Genomic DNA, 22,117 nt, shown 5'->3' with positions numbered 1-22,117 from the left:
ACATGTTAATTCACTTACTCTTGAAATTCGACATGGTTCTTAAATAATATTATAAGTTTTTATTTGAATTTTAACACTATTTTCAATTAATATGATGATGGTGATGAAAATTGCTCATGAAAATTTGATTAGATTTTTTTTTGTTGAAATTTTTAAATGTTTTTTGGAAATAATTCTATCACATTTATAAGTTTTTTAGTTTTCAATCACATAAAAAATATAAACATACTATTTTGATATTTTTTTTTAACCTACTTTAACAATCATGACTTTTTTTTTAATAAAACAACGATTCCAATAAAAAAAACATGCTTTCACTAAATAAATAAAAGATATATTAATAAGAAAAATAATTTTAGACTTTAGCAAAATATGTTTTGTACTTGTTTGAAATGGCTTGCAAAGAAAAAAAATATTATTCTATAATTAAATAAAATAATTTGAAGAGTTACACTGCTAGATAAGATCAACTATTTTAATTTTGATCTCAGTTTTTTAATTTATTTTTTATTTAAATTAACATATTTGTTATTTTTTATTGATATATATAATTCTCGATTGATTTTATTAAATACACATATCAACCCTTAATTTTGCAATTAAAATTTTTCTTGATGAAAAATCTTTTTTAGAACCGAACTAATTTTTTAATTTAATAACAATACTAAAAACTTTTTCATGACATAAATATTTTTTTTAAGTTTAAATTTTTTTATATATATATCTTCGCAGCAAAGGTTGAGCACGCATACTAGTCCCTCCTTATAAATTTTCAAATATGCATGTTGTTGTTTATATTTGACTATAAAAAATATAGACAGAACAGTACAGTTGATTAGGTGAAGAAGGTACAAAGAATCAAGAGCCCGGAATACTGGACTTGAATATCCCTGTGAGACAGCGGCACTGAATTGCCAGATCTTCAAAAGATTAAAATAATACCAGTACTTTAAGAAAACACGGACACGTCACATGTATACAACGTATCAAATCTCAGTGCTTTAAATTTAGCCACGAGGTTCATGTCCTTATTTTTATAGTTATCTCTTTGTTGATTCAATACGTGTATAGACGGTAATCTACGAGGATACGGACATAGCACGACTTCGATATAGAGATACGGTAATTCTTAAAAACATAGAATACCATTAGATCATTGACCTGTGCTGGGTTACGGTCGGATCAAATATTTTACAAATATAAAAAAATATATTTAGATATTATTAACATGTTTTTATTAGAAAAAATATATATATATATATGAAGATTGTTTTAATATAATTTGATTAATTTGACAAGTGTAAAAACAAGAGTTAAATGACTGATATAAATATAATTCGACGAAAAAGATTCAAGTTAACAACTTTTTTGTAATACTAAAATGACAATACATTGGATGGACCTGAGTAAGCTCAAGATAATATGCTAAATTCATAACCCGAGTAATGAAACTAGAATAATCTCATGCAGAATAAATTGAAACAAATTATAAAGCTTAAATTCCAATCAACTCAATATTGAAAGATAAAATTAAAAAAAAATCAACAAAAAAAAACTTGCTTCAACTCAGATTAACCTGACAAATCCATGAGTTAGATCATGAAGCAGTGATAACCACGTCAAAACAAATTATAAATTTAAATTCTCAATAAACTCAATATTGAAAGATGAAGTTGAAAAAAAAAAACACAAAAAAACAACAAAAGTTAACTTGGGTTAACTTTCTAAACCTATGACTTAGGTCATAAGATCGGGATAACTTTATAGAAAGCATATTAAAACAAATTATGAAGTCCAATTTCTAGTTAACTTAATGTTGAAGGATGAAATCAGAAAAAAATAAAAAAAAATAACCCGAGTCGACCAAGTTAACCCACCAAACCTGCGACCCGAATATAATATCAGAATAAACTCATAGAAAACAAACTGAAACAAATAAAGTGTAACTCTCAATCAACAAAATGTTAAATGATCAAATTAAAAAAAATCATTTAAAAAACATGTTAAAAAATCCAAGTTAACTGTGTTAAACAACCAAATACGTGACCCGGATCATAATATTAGGATAACCTCATAAAAAATAATTTAAAATAAATTATAAAATTTAATCTCTATCAAACCTTATATATAACTTTTTTAAAAATAAAATAATGATTTGCGAGGGGTATTCATCATCATCTACACCTATATGCTATTTCATAATTTAACGATAGTTATTGAAATAAAGTTTTATTTAGTCAAATGATTAATTTTTTAACTCATAAAACCTAGAATTATATTTGAAGCAGTATTAAAAAAAAAAAATCGAACGCTAAAAAGTATTTTATGAGAAGTAGATTAAAACATCATCATCTACCTCTATATGCTATTTCATCAATTAATATTATTAAAAGTAAACAATTGCAAATCATTAGTAAATTACTGGAATAAAGTTTTATTTAGTCAAATGATTATTTTTTTAACCCATAAAACTTAGAATTATATTTGAACCAGTCTTAAAAAAAAATTGAATGCTAAAAAGTATTTTATCGATATCTTAACACACCCAAATTTAAAATTATTTTATTAGTATTATTTTATCGCTTTTTCACAAAATACGATACTTATTAAGGCCATGTTTGTTTCCTGGAATTCATTTTCTTGGAAATCACTTTCTAAACTTTCATGTATTTGTTTGCTATTAGGAAAGTTGGTCAACGGAAAACACTTTCCGGTCAACGAAAATACTTTCCGGTCAACGAAAAACACTTTCCAGTCAAAGAAAAATTTGGTTTGGTTTCCAGAAAAATATTTTCCCTTTTGGCTGTGTTTGTTTTCCGGAAAGTGGTTTCCGGGAAACCACTTTCCAAACTTTCATGTGTTTGTTTGCCATTAGAAAAGTTGGTCAACGGAAAACACTTTCCAGTTAAAGGAAAATTTGGCTTGGTTTTCAGGAAAGTGTTTTCCTGGAAAATTTAGGCGGAAAACACTTTCCGGAAGTTGTGAAAAATTTAGAAATATCATTATTTGTTGATTATATCAAATTTGATCCTCAAACTTTTGATTGCTATATATAATTTGTTTTGAATATTTATTTTTCAATTCCATCTCTTAAAATTTAATTTTTATATTAATTTTGGTCTTTATTTTTATAATTGCTATTTGCTTTTTTCTTATCATTTTTTTATGGAAATTTTTTATCCATCAAATTTGGACCTCATTTTTTTTATTGTTACTTATTTTATTTGAAATAATTTATGAAATATTTATTATTATTATTTTAATTTATTCACCTTTTATTTTTTTATTTTTTTAGATTTGATCTCTATTATTTTGATTATTATTTATTTTATTTGAGATAATTTATGAAATTATATTTTTTTTCAATTTCATTCTCATTCAACTTTTTAATTTGTAAGATTTGTTCCTCATTATTTTAATAAACTTGAGAAAAATAAAACATTAATAAGTTATTTTCCAGCTCATTTTCCATGACATAACCAAACATTGGAAAGTGTTTTCCAACTTATTTTTCATTACACTATCAAACATTAAAAAATACTTTTCTAGAATTAACTTTTTTAAAATTCACTTTCTAAAAAAATTATTTTTTAGCAAACAAACAAGGCTAAGTTGTATCTAAATGTTAGTACGTGGAGTCAAGCGTCAAGAGAGAAGTAGGTAGATGGCGAGTAACGCCTTCGCTTCTTTTTTTTCTTTCAAAACGACCTGCACTGGTCGGGAAATGCCCAAGGCCAACCCACCCCAGCTGGACGAGCAGGTTGCTACCGGGTAATATAAAAATCAAAGAATTACTCGCTGTCTCCACTCTTCGCATGATGCAATTATCAGCGGCTCTCAGGATCACTGCTCAGAAAGGCTGCGAATCCCATCAAATCCGGGCGGCACCAACCTAATCTATTCACTCGATTTGCAGGCCACCATCTGCGCACCAGCTTGGGAGAGCTTAGCTACCAATACCACGGTTTTGACTTCTTTCTTGTGTGCTGTGTGAAAGACAATAAAAAGGGAAATCCCCATGACCACACACGATGACAAACTTTTTACCGACAATATGCCTGGGCTGTGTAAAACCAAGTAGAGCCATTTTAAAGGCTGGTGCTATAATCTTTTTATGAAAATAATTTTAGCTATTTAATTTTTTTTTTCTAATGTCTTACAAGTTTTTTTTATTTATAAATATATGAAAATAATATTTTTTTTAAAAAATATTTTTAATATTGGTAAATTAAAATAATTTTAAAAATTAATTTTTTTTTTTAATTTGAGGTGTTCGAATCAGCTTATACATACTACAACTAATTTTCAAATTCACTAAACACTCTGGAAGACCAACAAGACACCACGGGAATTACGAATTCCAGACGTTCATGCTAAACTTAAATGCAGATGACAGAAACAAGAAAAACTTGTGTCTGTCGCTGGGCACAATGCTCGATGCTTTAAAAATTAATTTTTAAAAATTAAAAGCGTGGTTGTACTACATCAACAAAAGATGCCAAAATATCAATTCTGAATCAGTCGCCTAACAAGACGGTTGGATCATACTCGGGAAGTTTTTCAAACATGCACTGTCACTTCCACCGTATAAATGTTGATTTGACTTTGCTTTCAATTATTGGAATGTGATGTCCCTGGGTGTTGAGATAAAGAAAAGGAAGGTTTGCTTCAACAATTAATTATTTTCAGGTAAATTTTGTTTTTGTGTTTTTAAAAAAAATTTAAAAATTATTTTATTTTATTTTAAATTAATATTTTTAGATATTTTAATATATTGATATTAAAAATTATTTTTTAAAATAAAAAAATATTATTTTTTTATTTTAATATATCTTTATTTATCGAGCCAGGTATACTTGTGAAATAACCCACAAACTGGTAATTGCCTATCTGCCCATTACTAATAATAAAAATCGAAATTGCAGTAAATCATATGCTCATTTTTCCAGTCTAACCATCAAATCTCTCGTTAATTAAGATTTCATCAATTGAATACCCACCATCTACTACCAGCATATCTCGCAAGCTCCGTGCTGAGGTTGCGCCACCACAATTACCATCGACTTTTGGGCTCAGCATCGAACTCCTCCATCTTTCTTTCTTTATCGTCATTTGTTCTCCTTTCACTTCTAGCTGTTAAGGTGTTTTGGCTACACTGCATCCCCACCACCACCCAGCTTTACCTGTCATAACATCAACTAGATGGTAAACTTTTTTCCAGCATAAAAATAAATAAATGTGCAATTATTGAAAACATAATCAAAAATAAAAAATCTTACACATGAAAATAAAATAATCCGAGAATCATCTATAATAATTTTTATACAATTGAGTCTTGGTAGACGATTAATTTTTTTTTTTTTTTAACAAAACCTATTTATGCCTGCTAACATGGTAAGTATTCTTTAGCTAATAATTTGCATGTTGATGCAAAGGTAGTGTCTGAAGAATTCGATGGCTTTTGTTCTCAATATCCATCTCCATTGTCTGTGCTTGATGTCTCTACCATATGACCTCACCTGGTCATGGACTTGAAAGCAATTTGGAAATGGTGGTCACAGAGTGTAATACAGAAAGTTCAATCAAAGAAGAAAGCAGTGTAGAATGATTGGAGATAGCTCCGAAGAAGTGCAATGCATTTCGGATTTATGGGAAGAGCGAACGTCATCACCATCAGTTAGTCAAGAGTTGCTTGGTTTTGATCAACAGTCTCAAATTGGGCATGGTGTTGGGCAGTTTTCTGATGGTTTCATTAATGGAGAAGGTTTTTCTATGTGTGAAAACATTGAGCCAATCAGTTCACCTATGGATGGGGTGATGGGTCTTCCGGACATTGAACTTGAGACGCTTGCTTTTGTCGAGGAAACTCTCAATTTTGCTTACCAATAATGTTTGTAGTTGTTACTCATTTCAAGTACATTTTTAGCGTATATCATAAAATAAAATAGCGAGATGGAGGTGGGCTTTTCTGTGCTTGTAAGAGGCGAGGAAGGGAGTTCTTGGGTTCTTGTTTGAGAGCCATCCAGGATTTCGCAACTCGCTGTGATGCTCCATTTACGAGCAGCTACTTAGTATATAAGCTGCAAAATTTGGAGTGAGATTTTGTCTTCCGCTTCTGCAAAATTTGGTATTTCGTCAGTTTCTGCAATTATTTTGGTATTTCGTCTTCCCTTCAGCTTTTGCAATTTGGTAATTCCGTTCAGTTTCTGCAAATTTGTTTTGTGTTTTGGAGTAATCGTATAAGTTTGAGAAGATATTTGTTTAGTTTCTGCAATCTCTGTTCAGTTTCTGCAATTTGGTATTTTGTTTTCCGCTGCTTTTGCATTCTGGTTCTTTGTGATTGTTGATTATGGCTACTGAAAGAGATGATTCGCTTCAGTCTGTGAGTGTGAGGTTGGATGGGAAGAACTATTCGTATTGGAGCTATGTAATGAGAAATTTTCTTAAGGGTAAGAAGATGTGGGGATATGTTAGTGGAACTTATGTGGTACCTAAGAATACTGAAGAAGGAGATACTGTCTCGATAGATACATGGGAAGCAAACAATGCAAAGATCATTACTTGGATCAACAATTCTGTTGAGCATTCTATAGGTACACAGTTGGCAAAGTATGAGACAGCAAAGGAGGTTTGGGATCATCTGCAACGGTTATTCACGCAATCAAATTTTGCAAAACAGTATCAGTTAGAGAATGACATACGAGCTCTTCACCAGAAGAATATGAGTATTCAGGAGTTCTATTCTGCCATGACAGATCTTTGGGATCAATTGGCTCTTACAGAATCGGCAGAATTAAAAGCATGTGGTGCTTATATTGAACGTAGAGAGCAGCAACGATTGGTACAATTTTTAACAGCACTTCGCAGTGATTTCGAAGGACTTAGAGGTTCAATTCTGCATCGTTCTCCACTGCCCTCTGTTGACTCTGTTGTCAGTGAGTTATTGGCTGAAGAAATACGTCTTCAGTCTTATTCTGAAAAGGGAATTCTTTCTGCTTCGAATCCTTCTGTACTAGCAGTACCTTCTAAGCCATTCTCTAATCATCAGAACAAACCTTACACAAGGGTTGGCTTCGATGAGTGCAGTTTCTGTAAGCAGAAAGGTCATTGGAAGGCTCAGTGTCCTAAGTTGAGACAGCAGAATCAAGCTTGGAAGTCTGGCAGTCAGTCACAATCTAATGCTCATCGATCACCTCAGGGTTATAAACCACCACACCACAATACTGCAGCAGTAGCTTCCCCAGGCTCTATTACCGATCCTAATACTTTAGCTGAGCAATTTCAGAAGTTTCTCTCCTTGCAGCCACAAGCAATGTCCGCTTCTTCCATAGGTCAGTTGCCTCATAGTTCCTCAGGTATGTCACACTCTGAATGGGTCTTGGATTCTGGTGCTTCACATCATATGTCTCCAGATTCCTCATCTTTTACCTCAGTGTCCCCTTTGTCCTCCATTCCTGTTATGACTGCTGATGGCACTCCTATGCCCTTAGCAGGTGTTGGTTCTGTTGTCACACCTCACTTGTCTCTCCCTAATGTTTATCTTATTCCAAAACTCAAATTGAATCTTGCGTCTGTTGGTCAAATATGTGATTCTGGTGATTATTTAGTCATGTTTTCTGGTTCTTTTTGTTGTGTACAGGATCTGCAGTCTCAGAAGCTGATTGGGACAGGCCGTAGGGAGAATGGGCTATATATTTTAGATGAGTTAAAAGTGCCAGTTGTTGCTGCTGCTGCTGCTACTGCTGATTTGTCTTCCTTTCGTTTGAGTCTTTCATCTTCTAGTTTTTATTTATGGCATTCCCGTCTAGGTCATGTTTCGTCTTCTCGTTTGAGATTTTTAGCATCCACAGGAGCTTTAGGAAATTTGAAAACTTGTGACATTTCTGATTGTAGTGGATGTAAACTGGCAAAATTTTCTGCTTTACCTTTTAATCGAAGTATTTCTGTTTCATCTTCACCATTTGATTTGATTCATTCTGATGTATGGGGACCTTCTCCTGTTTCCACAAAAGGAGGGTCTCGATATTATGTCTCTTTTATTGATGATCATACTCGTTATTGTTGGGTTTATTTAATGAAACATCGTTCTGAATTCTTTGAGATATATGCAGCTTTTCGAGCTCTTATCAAAACTCAACATTCTACTGTGATCAAATGCTTTAGGTGTGATTTGGGTGGGGAATACACCTCTAATAAATTTTGTCAAATGCTTGCCTTAGATGGAACCATCCACCAAACTTCATGTACAGATACTCCTGAACAAAATGGTGTAGCTGAAAGAAAACATAGGCATATTGTTGAAACTGCTCGTTCTCTCTTGTTGTCTGCTTTTGTTCCTAGTGAATTTTGGGGAGAAGCTGTTCTTACTGCTGTAAGTTTGATTAATACAATTCCATCTTCTCATAGTTCGGGTCTATCTCCTTTTGAAAAGCTATATGGGCATGTCCCTGATTATTCCTCATTTAGAGTCTTTGGTTGTACTTGTTTTGTTCTTCGTCCTCATGTAGAACGCAATAAGCTATCCTCTCGATCCGCTATTTGTGTCTTTCTGGGTTATGGTGAAGGTAAAAAGGGGTATCGTTGTTTTGATCCAATAACTCAGAAACTTTATGTGTCTCGTCATGTTGTCTTCCTTGAGCATATACCTTTCTTTTCTATTCCATCCACTACTCATAGCCTGACAAAATCTGATCTTATTCATATAGATCCTTTTTCTGAGGATTCTGGTAATGATACCTCTCCCTATGTTCGATCAATTTGTACTCATAACTCTGCAGGTACTGGTACTTTACTCTCTAGCACATATGAAGCTCCATTCTCATCTACAGCCCCTCAAGCTTCATCTGAGATTGTGGATCCACCTCCACGTCAGTCCATCCGCATTCGTAAGTCCACAAAACTACCAGATTTTGCTTATTCTTGTTATTCTTCATCATTTACTTCCTTTTTAGCTTCTATTCATTGTCTCTTTGAGCCCTCTTCCTATAAAGAGGCAATTCTTGATCCGCTTTGGCAGCAAGCTATGGATGAGGAACTTTCTGCTTTGCATAAGACAGATACTTGGGATCTGGTTCCTCTACCTCCTGGTAAGAGTGTTGTTGGTTGTCGTTGGGTGTATAAGATCAAGACTAATTCTGATGGGTCTATTGAGCGATACAAAGCTAGGCTGGTTGCAAAAGGATACTCTCAACAGTATGGTATGGACTATGAGGAGACATTTGCCCCGGTTGCCAAAATGACTACTATTCGTACTCTTATTGCCGTAGCTTCGATTCGTCAGTGGCATATTTCTCAGCTTGATGTTAAAAATGCATTCTTGAATGGAGATCTTCAAGAAGAAGTTTATATGGCACCCCCTCCTGGTATTTCACATGACTCTGGATATGTTTGTAAGCTTAAGAAAGCATTATATGGTCTCAAACAAGCACCTCGTGCTTGGTTTGAGAAATTCTCTATTGTGATCTCGTCTCTTGGCTTTGTTTCTAGCAGTCATGATTCTGCTCTTTTTATGAAGTGCACTGATGCAGGTCGTATCATTCTGTCTTTATATGTTGATGACATGATTATTACTGGTGATGATATTGATGGTATTTCAGTTTTGAAGACAGAGTTGGCTAGACGATTTGAAATGAAGGATTTGGGTTATCTTCGATATTTCCTAGGTATTGAGGTAGCATACTCACCTAGAGGTTACCTTCTTTCTCAGTCAAAATATGTTACAGATATTCTTGAGCGAGCTAGACTTACTGATAACAAGACTGTAGATACTCCTATTGAGGTCAACGCGAGGTACTCTTCTTCTGATGGTTTACCTTTGATAGATCCTACTTTATACCGTACTATTGTTGGGAGTTTGGTATATCTCACAATTACTCGTCCAGATATTGCATATGCTGTTCATGTTGTTAGTCAGTTTGTTGCTTCTCCTACTACTGTTCACTGGGCAGCTGTTCTTCGTATTTTGCGATATCTTCGGGGTACAGTTTTTCAAAGTCTGTTACTTTCATCCACCTCTTCCTTGGAGTTGCGTGCATACTCTGATGCTGATCATGGTAGTGATCCCACAGATCGCAAGTCTGTTACCGGGTTCTGTATCTTTTTAGGTGATTCTCTTATTTCTTGGAAGAGCAAGAAACAATCTATTGTTTCTCAATCATCCACCGAAGCAGAATATCGTGCCATGGCATCTACTACCAAAGAGATTGTTTGGCTATGTTGGTTACTTGCTGATATGGGAATTTCCTTTTCTCATCCTACTCCTATGTATTGTGACAACCAGAGTTCTATTCAGATTGCTCATAACTCGGTTTTTCATGAGCGCACTAAGCACATTGAGATCGATTGTCATCTTACTCGTCATCATCTCAAACATGGCACCATTGCTTTGCCTTTTGTTCCTTCTTCCTTGCAGATTGCAGATTTCTTTACCAAGGCGCATTCCATCTCTCGTTTTCGTTTTCTGGTTGGCAAACTCTCGATGCTTGTAGCTGCCGCATCGTGAGTTTGAGGGGAGATGTTAAATAATATTTATGTAGTCTTATTTATTAAGGGTAGAATAGTACTTTCAGTTTGACCTATATATACTTTATTTGTATTTAGGTTAACACAATGCATTCATAATAAACAGATTATTCAGAATTGTAGCCTCCTTTTTGTATTTGATCTCAATTACTTTAACATTTTCAACCCCTCATTTCCATAAAAAAAACAAGACTCATGTGCTATAAATATCTCATGAATCCACCAAGTTCAAGATTCACGATTTTTTTATTCTTAATATTTTTAGTATAAATATTTTTAGAACATATTTTTTAAAAATATCATTCTACTTTCTTTCTCTATAAAGTTACTAATTTAAGCATATGAGAGTTTTCGCATTTATCAAAAGAAACCTTTTACAAGTATATAATTTTTCATATCAAGCTACCATCTACCTTAACTTTTCATATCAAATTATCAGTCATTAGTTATTTTAATTTAAAAAATAAATCAAATTGCTTAACTAAAAAAACCCGATTATCTAATATATAAGATTTACTTTTAACTATTTGGATTTTTTTTTTGTAAATAATTACAAAGATTCCGACAACGTGGTGACCACTATATTTGTTGTCTACGAAACTCATCCAAGTTTATGTTGTTTGAAGGCCTTATGATCAACATGGAATTTAATATTGTTTACATGACTTCAAATCACGTGTTCTTATTCATGAATTAATTATTTGTTATCTCTAATTAACTTTCTTGTGTCCTTATCATTTGAGTTAATGAAGGAAAAGCTCATAAATTATTTTTTACCCATTAATTCAACATTGAGTTGAGGGAACAATGTAGCAAGTGAAAATCTGCAGCTGGTGGCTGTCACGGGATTCAGCTGAGAGAGCGCCAAATTATTATAAACATGTACTGAAAGTTATTGCCGGTTAGCATTTTAACAATCAACAGTGAAATGTTTTAGTCTTTTTTAATTTAGTAATCAAGGTGTTTTTTCCTTTTCTTTTTAAGTGAGAAAAACCACGGTGAAGTGTGGGGAATTATCTAGTAAGTTCCTTTTTGTTTTTGTATTTTAAAATTATTTTTGAAAAAATTAAAAATTTGTTATATTTTGTTTTGTTTTAAATTAATATTTTTTGATGTTTTTAGATCATTTTGATGTGTTGATATCAAAAATAATTTTTTAAAATAAAAAATATTATTTTAATATATTTTTAAATAAAAATTATTTTAAAAAACAATTATAAACCATAATTTCAAACACCCCTGAAAAGACTAAAAGAGTAAAGAAATATTTACAGAAAAAAAAACGCTAAAATAAAACATCATTCAGGGCAACTTGATAACTAGACAATGTTGGGAAGGCCTGTCGGTTATGTCAAATATCAAACATGGATTTACTTTTTACTTCTTGGGCTGAAGTATGCAGAGTTCTTTGTCCTGTTCCGGGGCTCACTAGGAGCGTTTTCACTTCCAATGACAAATCCACAAGAAGCCAGGCACTGAGACACGTCTTCAATGAGCTTTCCATATAATTTGTAATTTTATTAGTAGAAAATGTTTTATTAAATCTCCTTATTAATATAATATTTTATTTAATAATTTCATAATGAAGTTTTTGTTTAATAATAACTTGTTGTCTATCAACGTTGTTAAAACTTAATGGTTAAACCATGAATAAACATGGACTTGATTTTTTTCCACGTGTTACGATTTCATTGATCAACCCTGAAATTTTAATGGCGTTAGCAGGGGGAGGGTGGTGATTAAATAAAATTTTTTATTTTACAAGGATATAATGAGACATTATTTGATAAAGGAACCTAATTAAACATTTTATGTTAATAGAAGGATGAACTATACCAAAATCACAAGTTAAGAGGATTGAACTCAAAATATTTTTAAAAAATCAAAATGATATTGTTTTGCAAAAATAAAAAGAGTCAATGAGTTGATAGTCTAGTTGTCGCCGAGTTAACTAAGTTTTTTTATTTTTTTTCAATTTAAATTAATCCAAACTGATTGATCGAGTCTCAAATTACCCTTTCTGGTAAGTTCAAGTTTTAAAATAACAATTATTTTTTTTTTATTCCAGTTGTATTTTTTTTATGCTCAGATTAATAATTAATTTGTCAAAATTTATTAAGAATAGATAAAATTAAAAAAAAAAATTGGATCAAAGTGTAAAATAAAAAGAAAACTATAACCATTTTAAAGGTAGAAAAGTTATTTTTCACCCTCTTATTTCTTTTTCTTCCTCTACAATCTGCATATTTCTTAAATTTTAATTTTAATATTAAATTTTATTTTTTTTACATTTTAATTTTTAAATTTGAGAGGAAAAAAAGAAAATCACTTGAAATAACGAGGAGAGAGAATATGGTTGGTTTTGCTCTCCCTTGAAATATCCACATCCATCACATGACTTTGACGCCAACCCATTCAAATTAGGTTAGATGTAGGAAAATTTCCACTCAAAAGGTACGACTTCGCCTAATTTGCTGTTTTTAATTGAAATTTTTAAATATTTTTAGATTATTTTGATATATTGATATTAAAATAAAATTTTAAAAATAAAAAATTATTTTAATATATATGTTTTTTAAAAAACTTTTATCATTACTGTAAACACCCCGTGGTACCACTATAGATTATAAAACTCCTCCAGTCTTCTTTACCACCGTCCATACGACCATAAATACCAGCCAATCCACGCACACAAACCCCGAAATTTCAAATTCTATACCCCCTCACCTCCACGGCGCAGTTTAGCACTCACCAATCCAACACTGAAACGTGGCACATGATCCATCCATCCTTCCCACAGAGCACAAAACCTCCCACTAAAGAAAAAAAATCATAATCATAAAAAAAGAGAAAGAGAAAGGGAAGCAAAGAGAGAGCAAAAGAAAAGGAAAAAGTAAAAGGAAAGCGAAGAGGCTGGGCTGGCTGGGGTCAGGGCCTAGGGGAGAGTAGACAAAGGAATCAATTGTCGGCGCCATTTGTCTTAGCCGACCAATCATAACGTCCCTTTCCCTTTCTAACTTCCCACTTTCACGTCTTCATAAACCCTATCATCTCTCTTTCCCTTTCTTTGTTGTTGTTGTTTCTCTTTTATTCTTTTGTTTTTCCCTCTTCTTTTCTTTTTTATGTCCCATTATTATCGGTTCTTCCGTAATTTTTTTAACAATCGGAAGGTGCCTCAGCTTTAGGGTTTTCTTTATCTATCACTTCATTATTTTTGATTGATTTCTTTTTCCTTTTTTTCTCAATTCGTTTCTTTTGTTGTTACTGTTTAATTGTTTTTCCTCTGAGGAATTATGAAAAGTTCGAGTGAGCAATCGCCAGTGATGGTGGTTGTGAGGTCTGAGGATAGTGGTGACAGGGAGAAGGAGAAGAAGAAGAATAAGCGCCGATCTAATCGCCGATCCAAACAGAACTCTCCCAATCCAGGTATTCTTCGCTTATAATTATTAATCGTGTTTTCTTTCTTTTATTTTCTTCTTAGGTTGTTGAGGAAAGTACAGTTAGCTGCTCTAAGATTTTTTATTTAATAACGGTAAAAGAAGAAGAAGAGAGATTCGTGTTTTGGAATTTTTTGTTGTCTTTCTTTTTGTATTCTTGCTCTTGTCAGATTTTTCGCGAGGAAAGAATTCTGGAAAACAGAGCAATGGTCAATTTTTGTAAAACAGGATCGATTAGCTTCCTCGTTTAGGTAAATAATGTTGTCATTAGATGTGGTAAAAAGTAAATAATCCTCTGGCAACCATGGAGTACGCTAGCAGAGTTAACTGCTTGATCTTGGAGTCGGTATTAAACCTTGACATTAATAATTCTGGTATTTGTCAGAACAATCTTGATGTTATGGTTTTTCTATTCATTTTTTCATGAGATCAGCTTTCAGTTCACAAAATGATCTACGCGGCGAATCATCAGTGTCTGTTGGAAATGGTGGCAAAACAAGGTGTTATACATCATCTATGGGTTGCTCATCTTCGAAGCAGCTGGAATTAGATTTGCATGTCCTCAGTGAGCATGGACCAACCACAGTGTCAAGGATCGCCTATAGTTCTATGCCAACTATGCATGTAAACGAACAACAAGAAGACCTAGTGCTATCTGATCTTGATGGATCAATGCTTGCTAAGTCATGCACTGAACCAATTGTCGGTGGAGGCCCCCATGGAAAATTGCTTCCTTTTCACCAGTTTGAGGGCCAAGCTCAGAGTAAAATCTTTGCTCCATACTGGTCCACGGAGACTGTTAACGAGGCATTAGAGGTTAGCTTCTTATTTAGTGCAATAATATCGCTACTATAGCAGCTCTCGTTAATTTTTGTTGACTCACATGTGTTTTCTATCTTAAATTCTTGGCAGAAAGGAGATGTATTTAAAGTCTTATTTCGTGTAAATGCTCACAATAGACTCGAGGTTTGTTTTATATGCTCCATTTGATTCTATTGGTTCCAAGTGTTCTTTCAATGCTCCCTATAAAATTTTTATTCTTAGCTATTTGCATATATCATTTTCTATTGGTAGGCATACTGCAAAATTGAGGGAGTACCTACAGATGTTCTTATCAGTGGAATTGCTGCACAGAACAGGGCTGTAAGTTTGGGCCTCTCCAAAATTTTTTTTCAATTCTATTTGTTGGTCGGTACTTTCTCACCGAGTAGTTAGAAAATGACCAGGACTTGCATTTCTAACATGATGCATGATCTACCTTTCCAATACGGCTAAAAGAATTGATGATAACATATGGGAACATGATAATTTTTTTGGTATTGATTGAAATAACTTTTTTTTCTGTATAGATGGATGGTGATGTTGTGGTCATCGAGGTAGATCCTTTGTCATTCTGGACCAAAATGAAAGGGTCAAATGTACCATCAAACAATCCCACAGCAGAAGATAGCAATTTACATCTTGAAGCCAATGGAAAAGTTGGTGGTGGCTGCAAAGGTAAAAGTAAAATGAACTTGGATTTGGAGTGTGCTGATTTTGGTAACTCGTTGGTTCCTCAGAAGGGGATTCATTATGATGAGACTGCTTGTGCTGGTGAAGTTGTTCATGATAATTATGTTAATGGGTATCACCAGTCAGCTTCAGAGTCTTCACTCGCTGTTCCTTCTACTGGGCAGGATGAAGTTTCAAATAGTGTGGGGAGGATTTGTGCCATGCTTAGTTTATACCCATCAAAAAGACCAACTGGTAGAGTTGTTGCTATCGTTGAAAAATCTCCTCGTCGAGACGTTATTGTTGGTTTTCTCAATGTTAAGCAATGGTTTTATTACAGGGAAGGCTGTAGACAAAATGCAAAAAAGAATAAGAGCTCGCTATCAATTTCAAACCGTGAATACATCGAGATGATGCCCACTGATCCTAGATTCCCAAAACTGATGGTCCTTGTGAGCGTTTTACCTGACTGCATCAAGAAAAGGTTGGAGAATGAAGATGCAACAGTTGAAATGGAGTTGGTAGCTGCACAGATCGATAATTGGAGTGACAAAAGTCCCTTTCCAGAAGCCCATGTCTCATGTATTTTTGGACGGGGCAGTGAAATGGAGTCACAGATCAATGCTATTTTACATGAAAATGCAATTTGTTGCTCTAAATTTTCTCCTGAATCACTATCCTGTCTTCCAAGCAATACCTGGGAGGTGCCAAAAGATGAAATAGAAAATAGAAAAGATATTAGGAATTTGTGCATATTTACCATCGACCCTTCTAGTGCTACTGATTTAGATGATGCTCTCTCAGTTCAAAAGTTACCCAATGGCCTTGTCAGAGTGGGTGTCCACATTGCAGACGTGTCATATTTTGTTTTACCTGACACAGCCTTAGACATGGAAGCTCAATTTCGATCTACCAGTGTTTATATGTTGCGGCGCAAAATACCAATGTTGCCTCCATTGCTTTCAGAGAATTTAGGTTCTCTTAACCCTGGAGTTGATAGGCTTGCATTCTCTATCTTCTGGGACTTCAACAGTTCTGGGAATGTTGTGGATCGTTGGATTGACCGCACTGTGATACAATCTTGCTGCAAGCTTTCATATGAACACGCCCAGGGCATTGTTGATGGGATGATTGATACAGAGACTTGCAACACCTTTGGAGATAGCCTTCCACAGTTGCATGGTCATTTTGAATGGGCAGATGTAATTGGATCTGTTGTATGTCTTCATGAAATTTCAAAGACCTTAAGGGAAAAGAGGTTTGATAATGGGGCTCTACGGCTTGAAAGTTCTAAAATTGTTTTCTTGTTTGATGAATATGGAATTCCATATGACAGCAGTCTTTGTGAACGAAAGGACTCTAATTTTATTGTTGAGGAGTTTATGCTTTTGGCGAACTTCACTGCTGCTGAAATCATATCTAGAGCTTTTCCAGATAGTGCATTACTGCGGAGGCACCCTGAACCTAATATGCGGAAACTCAGGGAGTTTGAAGCTTTTTGTTGCAAGCATGGTTTAGAATTGGACACTTCTTCTGGTAACTTCCAACAATCCTTAGAGCGCATCAAGGAAAAGCTCAAGGATGACCCTGAGCTATTTAATATTCTTATCAACTATGCTTCAAGGCCAATGCAGTTGGCGACCTACTTTTGTAGTGGTGATTTGAAAGATAATATGAATGATTGGGGTCATTATGCACTGGCTGTTCCTCTCTACACACATTTCACTTCACCACTGCGCCGATATCCTGATATTGTTGTCCATCGAACACTGGCTGCAGCAATAGAAGCGGAGCAATTGTATATGATGGATAGAAGAATGTCTCTTAAAGCGAGGCCAGGGGAAGAAGGGACAAGATGTTTCACTGGTATTTGTTTTTGCAAAGATGTTGCAGAATCCGCCGAAGGCAAGGAAGCATTATCAGCTGCAGCATTAAAGCATAGAATTCCTTGCCCAGAGTTACTTTCACATGTTGCAGCTTATTGTAATGAGAGAAAGCTGGCTAGCAGGCATGTCAAGGATGCCTGTGATAAGCTGTACATGTGGGTTTCGGTGAAGAGGAAGGAGGTATGTTTTCTCCATTGGGACCTCTTAATGTTCAGTGCCTTACCATCCTTTAATATGTGCTTTAGCATTCTGTTTCTTTAAATCGTCCAATTTGTTCAAGCTTCATGCATAACGCTGAATAGGACAATAAAATTGATGAAACAAATTTTAGGTTGAGGTAGTTTTTTTTTTGTGATTGGCCATATAATGGTTAATATGCTCCAGATTCACTTGATTATAGCATGTTTGTTTATATGTATGATCGGGAATCCATTTGCTCCCTTTCTGCCCTGCAGGTTTTATTGTCTGATGCCAGAGTTTTGGGTCTTGGTCCAAGGTTTATGTCCATTTATATCAACAAACTAGCTGTGAGTATATCTATACCTATATATTATCCATAGTTCTTGCTAGATTGCATAACGGTCTCATATGCAACCACACATGCTTTCAGATTGAACGGCGTATATATTATGATGAAGTTGAAGGCCTGACAGTGGAATGGCTTGAAGCCACATCGACACTGGTGCTAAATATATGCGCCTCCAAACGCTCAGTTAGGAGAGCAGGCTCGGGGTATTACAAGGCGCTTGGTGAGGTTGCATGGGTCATAAATCCTTATGATCATAACTTGGAACCTGACATGGAGAGTACCAAGGGATGTAGTGCAAGCCAGCATTCCGATGCCATTTTGAAATCTGAAATTGATCCTTCGGTTTTCCCTCTCACAGTGCGTCTTCTCTCAACAATCCCTGTTGCCCTTCATGCAATTGGCGGGGATGATGGGCCCCCTGATATTGGGGTGCGTCTATTCATGAGCTCATATTTTACCTAAACTGCATCACATGAGCTGGCAATTTGTGTGTTGGATAAAGTTTCTCAACTCAATGAACCTACAGAATTGAAGGTAGCTGAGCTTTATAAGGGATCACAAGAGCTCTTCTGTAGATAAGAACTCTAGTGTATAGTTTTAGATTTTTTTCTTAAAAAAGGAAAATCCGTGGTTTTTTAAGAATCACTGATATTTAATGTGTTTTTAAAAAAACCTTCGATGCTAAGGCATATAGTAGAAGGTGTAGATAATAGCGGGCTCCGTTCTGTGGGAGTTTAGCTAAGGTGGCTGTTTTTAACAAAAGCTGCTTCATAGCGGAATTGGCCCTTGTTTTTGTAGGCCAGTTCCATCGGGCATATTTTGTGGCTCATGTCTGGTGCTTTGGAGCCAATCTCATGCTTTCTTCTCAGTTATTGTAATGTGGACCAATGCATCCCATTACCTTTTATCTTGGGTAGCTGGTTCCTAGCTTTTATAATAACAAAATGCAGTATGTTGGACTGGGAAATGACAATATTTTTACTTGTGAATAAAATGGCCGTTTTGGCTTTCAAACATGCTGTTAATATATATGGCAGTTTCATTTGAGTCCTATATGTAATTTTGCTTTTGGGGAATGCAAAATCTCATGTGGGTAATGAGTAAAAGCAGCAATCTTGACTATCCTAACTATTTTTGTGAGTGAAGAATGAACATGATAAACAAATATCACAAATATTCAAGCTGGATCAAATTGAGTTTCCTACCTATCTAGATTTCAATCAATTAACTAACCTGTTGATGTGATCTATGGTTGATCATTCCTTAAACAGGCACATGATAAACCCGGGAGGCATAAGGTCATTCTTCCATTCAAATTTTGAGCTTTTCGCATAAAATCTTGGTGCTGATTGGTGAAAAACAAGTTTATATCGAATCTCTGTGCTATAAATAATGACCCTATAACTTGTTCATTTATTTAGCTATTGATGATGACAGGGGTATGGATTGATCAAAATCGGTGGGCGACGGACTCAATTAGAGCAGATATGATAGTTTAGAGACAAATATGTTATTTTCCCTGAAAAGATTAAAAATGAAAATACTCTTTCAGAAGCCCTAAATGAATTCGAGTGCATGCCAAAAGTCTTTATGTACACAACCATAATGAAGACGAGGAAACCAATCGATTGATTATTCCGTGCTAAGGATTTTTTTTTTAACGTGGGTGTCCGGGCCAGATTACGCGCACTTCGACTAATTTCACTAGCCCTGAAATTAACAATCATGTAAGTCTCCGGTGGTTATCATATTAGCAACCATAGGACTTGAACCTAAAACTATAGAGGGAGTAAATATCTTAGTTTCAAATTCTTACCACTAATTACTTACTAGATGATTGATAAATATCTTTCTTATATATTGAGAAAGTAAGAAAGAATTTAAGAGAGAATAACAGATTGTCTGCAAGCTTCAATTATTATTGCTTGCTTTCCAAGTCTCTAAGACAGTGGCTTCTATACAATGAATGTAACCTACTAACTACTCCAACTAACATTTGTCTAATTAACTTCCATCACATGCCCTTTTTATCCCTTAACTACCATAGTAACTAACTAACTCACATCTGTTATATTCTTTACATGGTATTTCTGCCATCATTCCTCACTTGCTGCTGCTAATCCTTGATTAAACTTCTGGTTCATAACAATACTTCTTTCTTTAAACGATTCTTGTCCTCAAGAATCGACATTGAATTCTGGAAATTGCTTAAAAAACTTCTCTTGCTCTTCCCGAGTGGCATCTTCTTTTAATAGATCTAACCACTTATAAGTACCATTACCACTGCATGATTGCCCTTTTTCATTAGATTTCTATCGAAGATTGATACAAGCTTGACCCTGAGTACTCTGCCTCCATCATTTTCCAATGAAAGTACTGAAGTGACTGCATTATTTCCCACCTTCATTTAAGCAATTATGAATGAAATACAAGGTGAATGGAAGCCCTTTCTGGTAATTGCAGCTTATAAGCCACGGCCCCACCCTTTGTATTGTTTTATAAGGTCCATAAAAACAAGGATTTAACTTGATATTCTTATTGAGTGCTGTATTCAATTGTTTACAAGGCCGGGACTTCACATATACCAAATCTTCCACTTGGAATTCTCTCTCAGTTATGCCTTTATCAACCATTTATTTCATTCTATTTTGTTCCCTTTCTAATTGCAATTGTAACCATTGATCCAAGCCTGCCCTTTGTTGAACCACTTCCTCAACTGCTGCTACTGAGGTAGTTTCATGTGGATCTACTTCTCTGTAAGGAGGAGGACAACCATAAGTGCCTGAAATGGAGTCATTTTAATAGCTGAATGGAAACTAAAATCGTACCACCATTGAGCCTGAAACAACCAATCATGCCACTTGCTTGAACTGTGTATTATCATACACCTGAGATGCGTTTTTAAACATCGATTAACTCTCTTAATCTCTCCATCTGTCCGAGAATAGTAAGATGAACTCAATAGTAGTTGGACTCCCAATAGCTTGAACAACCCCTTCCAGAATATACCAGTGAGAATTTTGTCGGTGTCAGTAAAAATGGTTACAGATAACCCATGGAACTTATAAACATGATCTAAGAATAATTGAGCAATTTCTTGAGCAATAAAATGACGAGCTATAACAAAGAAATGTTCATATTTAGTGAACCTGACCACAATGACTAATATAACATTCTTTCCCCATGAACTTGGCAAGCCTTCAATGAAGTCTATTGTTATGTTTCTCTAAATACCCTGTGATAGAGGCAATGGTTAAAGCAATCCATGATATGACACTCATTCGATCCAAGAAAGGGTTGAATAAAAAAATCAAGATTCTAGCGTAATTGTGTCTAATATCTAATTTTACGGTAATAATCATAATTCTTAATCCGACTATTAGATCGGGTTGAAAATGTACCTAGAGTTTCCCAGAATATTATTCTATGTTGGGGTAAAATTTCATGTCAATCAAAGTTCGGAGAGGCTTTGCGATACAGGTCAGAACATGTTGTACGGATTTTGTTATTTACTTTCTTTTGACTTGTTGACTTTCTATTTGACAAGGATCCTTTTTCTATAAAAATATGACAGTTTGTTTTGAGAATTTTCTAATTCTACAAGAATCATTAATGAGCTGCAACATAATTTTCAAGTGTGGTAAGGATTCATTAATTCTCCAAAATCCTTTTCTTATAAGGATTTCTTATTCATCCAATATTGATAATTTCAGCCAAGAAATTAAATTACAATAAAATAAGATAAAAGGAGTCAACAACGTTATAATCAATAAGTGATTTAAATAAAATGAGATAGATAGATAATATGAAACCCAAATTCAATATAATTATTCAATATTAAATAAATAAATAAAATATGATAATCAAACAAAGTTTTTATGCTAAAATTCCTCAATGTATCCCAAATCTTCAATTTTCGCATGTTCTTGACAAATTTTAGTCCTGATTTCAAACATGTAGTTCTTTCTCGTCTAAATAAATTACTAGGTCTACCATACATAGTTGGAAAGTTTGAGATGTTTAGTTTTCAGCCTAACTTGAATCGCAATAAAATTTCACATGTAGCTTCATATATGTCCCAAACAATACACGAAGGTCTAGTTTGAAAGATTTGACAAGATTTGTCTAGTAACTTTGACCATATGAAATAACATGTTCCTGAACTTCATTTAACCTGAAGATTTACCACAATATATTTTCATGTGTTTAGTATTTCCCTGTGAAATTTCAACTCAATTCGATATATGGTTTGA

General features: G+C 34.2%; 1 protein-coding gene across 2 annotated transcripts; it reads left to right on the top strand.

Annotated features, from left to right (window-relative positions):
• Positions 1-13,430: 13,430 nt before the first annotated feature.
• LOC7495102 (DIS3-like exonuclease 2) lies at positions 13,431-18,878 on the top strand. 2 transcript variants are annotated; one of them, XM_006386316.3, is made up of 7 exons: positions 13,431-13,947; positions 14,392-14,774; positions 14,871-14,924; positions 15,033-15,101; positions 15,308-17,515; positions 17,791-17,862; positions 17,946-18,878. In XM_006386316.3, exons 1-7 carry the CDS (start codon positions 13,815-13,817, stop codon positions 18,324-18,326), a joined length of 3,300 nt encoding a protein of 1,099 aa, XP_006386378.1. In that variant the 5' UTR covers positions 13,431-13,814; the 3' UTR covers positions 18,327-18,878. The 2 variants fall into 2 exon arrangements, with proteins under 2 accessions (XP_006386378.1, XP_024450438.1); XM_024594670.2 differs by lacking the exon at positions 13,431-13,947 and adding an exon at positions 13,970-14,209.
• Positions 18,879-22,117: the final 3,239 nt, after the last annotated feature.

Source organism: Populus trichocarpa, chromosome 2, assembly GCF_000002775.5.
Source record: "Populus trichocarpa isolate Nisqually-1 chromosome 2, P.trichocarpa_v4.1, whole genome shotgun sequence".
In the NCBI taxonomy this organism is placed as follows: Eukaryota; Viridiplantae; Streptophyta; class Magnoliopsida; order Malpighiales; family Salicaceae; genus Populus; species Populus trichocarpa.
This window is presented reverse-complemented; position numbering and strand designations above follow the sequence as displayed.

Bases quoted from the DNA above. Each gene is read 5' to 3' on its own strand.
- LOC7495102 (XM_006386316.3), top strand. From the start codon at position 13,815: ATGAAAAGTTCGAGTGAGCAATCGCCAGTGATGGTGGTTGTGAGGTCT. The intron at 14,775-14,870 runs GTTAGCTTCTTA...AATTCTTGGCAG, and splicing joins CTGTTAACGAGGCATTAGAG to AAAGGAGATGTATTTAAAGT. The intron at 14,925-15,032 runs GTTTGTTTTATA...TTCTATTGGTAG, and splicing joins ATGCTCACAATAGACTCGAG to GCATACTGCAAAATTGAGGG.